The 4,995-nt window shown below is 39.0% G+C and overlaps 1 protein-coding gene across 4 annotated transcripts in view; it reads left to right on the forward strand.

Annotated features, from left to right (window-relative positions):
• The window catches only part of Acbd6 (acyl-CoA binding domain containing 6), a 142,596-nt gene that overhangs the window by 67,705 nt on the left and 69,896 nt on the right, over window positions 1–4,995 (forward strand). For all 4 annotated transcript variants that reach the window (XM_031385276.1, XM_031385286.1, XM_031385303.1 and 1 more), the window contains one exon: window positions 3,189–3,294. In XM_031385276.1, coding sequence (XP_031241136.1) covers window positions 3,189–3,294 — 106 coding nt within the window. The remainder of the gene's footprint in view (window positions 1–3,188; window positions 3,295–4,995) is intronic.

The raw sequence follows: 4,995 nt of genomic DNA on the forward strand, positions 1-4,995 counted from the left end.
AACGGCAAGCCAAATGTCATCGCCATTTTGTAATGGCGATGTGCTTATGAAGTGGCTTCCTACACACTTGCAGTGATTTTATTAAAGTTTTATATTTAAATTGAATATCTTACCATGTAGTGTTATTTTAGATGCCTCTGCCTATTATAAACAGATATTAGATTTTAAAATGCCTGCTACTCTTTAGAAATTACCATACCAAACCAAATAATTGATATAGGTAACACATCTTAGAAACACTAAAAATATATTAGACAAGATACACAACTGAGTAAGTCTTGTGCTGCTCTGGGTGCTAAGGTGCAGGCGTGGATGTGCATCGGGGACTTGGGTTCAGAATGGAGCTTGCTAGATCCCCTCTCCCTGAGTAACCCTTGCATGTTACCAGGTAGTGGTGACCCGGGTGCCCCACCACTAGCTCCCCATTACCCCCAGGTCAAAACAGTTGTTCCAGAGACTTAGGATCGTTCTCTCCAACAGTGGAGCTGGCCTCTTGAATTCCAGTGGTGCCTGTTGTTCCCAAATGGAAATAGGAATGTCCTTTTTAACAGAAGTAGTATTGGTATTGATAGCTAATTGTAGCTAAAGTAATAATATATACAGCCATAATTTTAAAAACAGACTTTTCTAGGGTTTGACCTCAGTTTTCCATAGTTTTGTTTTTAGGGATCTAAAACACACTTTCATTTCTGTGCAACAAGACATGGTTTCGTCCTTAAAGCTCACCTCACTTTCTCTACATAGAAGCAGACCATTCCTTTTTTTCTCCTTCAGTCCTTTTCCAAGGACACGTTCTGCCTTATCTAATGATGCTTAGGGTTTATCATTTTAACTATGCTGTCTGTGTTCATGTTTAGCCTTGTATCTCCAGTTGACATACCCTTACCCTGTGCCTTCATGTAGTAGGTGCACAATAAAGCACACTAGATGCTTCAGAAAGGCTTTGTGTGGTTGTTCCGAAGTTGTATGTTTTAAGATAGTTAGCTATGGTTGTAGTAATTTTTTCACTCTACATAGTTATTCAGATTGTCTATTAAGATAGATAGGTTCTGATGGGTTTTGATTTTTTTTTTTTTAATGAATAGATGATAAGGTCTCATAAGGTCTTGAACATAATAAAACACATTAATAGCCAGTTGGTGGTGGTATTCAACTTTAATCCCAGCACATAAGAGGCAGAGGCATGAAGATCTGAGTTCAAGGCCAGTCTGGTCCATGGAAAGAGTTTCAGGACAGCCAGGGCTACAGAGAAACCTCATCTCAAAAAAAAAAAAATAATTTAATTTAATTTGGGAATATAAAAACATTCTTTTATACCTGACCATAAACTTCAGTCCACATACTAGAGATGTTCATTTTTGTATTCTAAATTATTTATTGCCATTTTCTGAGTCACTGATCCAGAAAAATGCACAAAAATGCATTACAGGAGTAAATTTATATAATATTTTTAAGGTTTTATTTATCTTTATTTTATGTGTACATAGGTGTTTGCCTGAATGTGCCTGTGCACTATATGTGTGTAGTATCCATGTAAGCCAGAAGAGGGCATTGGCTCCACTGGGCCCGAAGTCAGAAACAGTTGTGAGCCATGTGGGTGCTGGGAATTAAATCCAGGTCTGCTGGAAGAGCAGCCAGTATTCTTTTGTTTTGTTTTTTGTTTCTTGTTTTTTTTCTTTGTTTAGTTTTGTTTTTCGAGACAGGGTTTCTCCGTATAGCTCTGGCTGTCCTGGAACTCACTCTGTAGACCAGGCTGGCCTCAAACTCAGAAATTCGCCTGCCTCTGCCTCCCAAGTGCTGGGATTAAAGGCGTGCACCACCACTGCCCAGCCCAGTATTCTTAACTGTTGAATCATCTCTCCAGCCCCAGTTTTAGGTAATATTCTAGAGAGCTTGAAGACCTCATACTAAAAGAGTCTGCTATACATTCTGGAATGGACTGCAGCTGACTAATGGAGGCACATGACGTAATAGAAAATATATTTAAAAATCAGCTGCTCTGAGTGAATTCTGTCTCTAGGTTTTTTTTTTTTTGTTTTTTTTTTTAACTATGTGTACATGGGGTGTGGTATATGCACTTTAGTGCAGGGGTCACAGAGACCAGATGTATCAGATGCCCCTGGAACTGGAGTTACAGGTAGTTGTAGGCTGCCAAGAACTAACTTAGATCCTCTTCAAGAGCAAGCAGTATGCACTCTAAGCTGCTGAGCCATCTCTCTAGCCCCACAGCTTTGTTTGTTTGTTTGTTTTTACATTTGGTAAATGTTGTACCATTTGCAAGGTTATTTAACCTCTTTGCCTGTTAAATGAAATTATTGTAAAGAATAAAGACTCGAGAGAAGGGAGTGGAGAAAGGGCTTGCCTCCCAAGCATGTAGGGTGATTTCAGCTTCCAGGCCTGGGGCAGGTGTGGCATAATCCCAGAACTTAAGAGGCAGAGTCAGGAGAGCTCTAGGGCAAGCTGGTCAGCTAGACTTATGGAATTGGTGAACTTTGGGCTCAGCAAGTGACCCTGCCTCATGTAAATGAAAGAACAATCAAGAAGGATATCCATATATGCACACTTGCCTTGACACACAAGTGTGCCCTCACACTGTGAACACATATGTATGAATGAAGGCAAAAAAAAAAAAGATGAAATGAGTTTCCTCATGTGATATATTTAGAATAGCATTTCCTCACTTTGCTCCCTCCACATTGCCATGTTACCACAGTGCTGCTCTAAATGAAATGCCCAAGTCACAGGTAAATGCTGTCAGTGCATGAAAGTGACCTGGCAGGACAGGGTGCAGAAAGTCCTCGGCAACTTCAGAGCAGCTGAAGTCTTTCCTAAAAGGACTGCAGTCCTTACTGTAGTCCTACTGTACTATAGTCCTACTATGGTCCTTACTGCAGTCCCTACTGTAGTCCTTGCTGCAGTCCTACTGTAGTCCTTACTGTAGTCCTTACTGCAATCCTTACTGCAGTCCTACTGCAGTCCTACTGTAGTCCTTACTATAGTCCTTACTATAGTCCTTACTGTAGTCCTTTTAGGATTTATTATGTCAACTGGGAATCTAATGCTCTGCTTGTCACTCTAAACCCATTAATGTCTGTATCTTCAGAGAACAACTTATGATAAGAATATGTAATCTTTGTGTTTTATCCAGGAGGACAAACAAACAGCTTTTTTTTTTTTACTCTAATTAGGGAAGAAGACAAAAACATATTTGATTACTGCAGGGAAAACAACATTGACCATATAACCAAAGCCATCAAATCGAAAACTGTGGATGTGAATATGACAGATGAAGAGGTATGGAAAGCCCTGCTGTGCCGATGTCGTCCATGGGTGCTGTGGGTAGCCGGTTATTTCTTATGTATTTGTTGTTCCACTGCAATGCCACTTTCCCACTGCTGTGCCTCTCAGCTACGACTCTAAGTGGAGCTTGGCCAAGGGCATCTTAGAGAGCATCGTACACCTTGTAAATTAAGTTAGGAGCTGAAACTTGCCACAGCCAAATAGCTTCCATTTGTCTGTAATAAAGGAGAGAAGCCGTGAGCATGGTAAGTGATATCTGTAGGTAACAGCAGAGTTTCACTTGTACACCGTCTTCTGTTGTGCTGTAACTATGTGCATTCGTGTGTTGAGTTTTGTACAGAAATATATTTCTGGAAATCTGTCATAATTTTGATAAATCCAGTAATTTAAACACTGCCCCACTATACTAAATTATTTTGCAGAATATACTACTTTGCAACTTATTTTGTATATAAAGTTGCTACATATTTAACAGTTAAATCACAGCTAACAAAGGTGTAAAATTTGCTAGTAATGATTTCTTGTTATTTTGTGATTCTATACAAGAAAATAGAAATGGTCATAGGGGCCCTTGGAGGTGTGGCATGCACAGCTGTATAGTGCTTATACAGCATGCGCAAGACCCCAGATCCCATCCATGCCACCAACAAAACAACAAAGAAGGGAGACTCTAATATGAAGTGGCTAAAACGCAATAGCTCTTAGGAAGAGGACACACAGTGTTCATAGGCAATCTGCTGCAGGTACAAATAATAACTGTATGTAGTTAAGAGCTCTGTGTGCAGGGCAGCCTTTTGATAACATCTCACCTTTAGGAAACATCCCTGTACTATGTTGTCAATGACTTCTGGAATTGAAAGTGTAAATTACTATTCTACAAATACATAATACATTTGATTCTAGCTCACTTGAGACCAAAACTTTGAATTATTTTAATTGCTTTTTTTGTAATTTATACATATAATGCTAAATGATATACTTTTGTCTTTTCTATTATTGATTTCCTTCTATTTTATATTTGCACTTGCTTGTTTTAATCTTCTTGCTCTCTGTCTTTCTCTGCCCTCTTAAATTTCAGCTTTCTGGTTGAATATTAAATTGGTATTTATGATGCTATACTTTGTAAATACTGCTTGTGGTTGAGCTATCGACTGTACTGTGTATATTAATCAACTTTTGCTGTAATAATAAGTAACTCCCAAAGTTCAGTAGCTTATAATTTCTTGCTTATAGTACCTTCTTGTCATGGGTAATAACATTTCACATATTCTGATATTCTTTTACTTTGTTTCCTGTGTGATAGCAATCCTTCTGATATTTCAGAAGGGTTTGTGATTAGCTGAGGCCTCTTGCTAGGTTCTCCTGGCTTGTTTGGGCCCAGTTCCTCTTGATTTCATGTGGCTTTTCTCTCAGAGGTAAAAGATCAATGAATTAGATACTGTGGTGTAGGAACTAAAGATAGGCACCGCCAGGAATCCCTCTCCACACACGCCAAGTCCATTAAATGTTTTATTAGAAGTGTTATGTATCACATCTACCTACCTTCCTTTGGCCAAAACAAGTCACAAGACCAAGGCTCTTTTTAATGGGATGTTCATTCTGATCACTAACAAGGAAGGCACAAAAGAATCAATGACTGCATAACTGTGCAGAGTAATACCTACTTACCATGGGGCAACTTAATCAATGACTGTA

The sequence above is a fragment of the Mastomys coucha genome, unplaced genomic scaffold, assembly GCF_008632895.1.
Source record: "Mastomys coucha isolate ucsf_1 unplaced genomic scaffold, UCSF_Mcou_1 pScaffold1, whole genome shotgun sequence".
Lineage (NCBI taxonomy): Eukaryota > Metazoa > Chordata > Mammalia > Rodentia > Muridae > Mastomys > Mastomys coucha.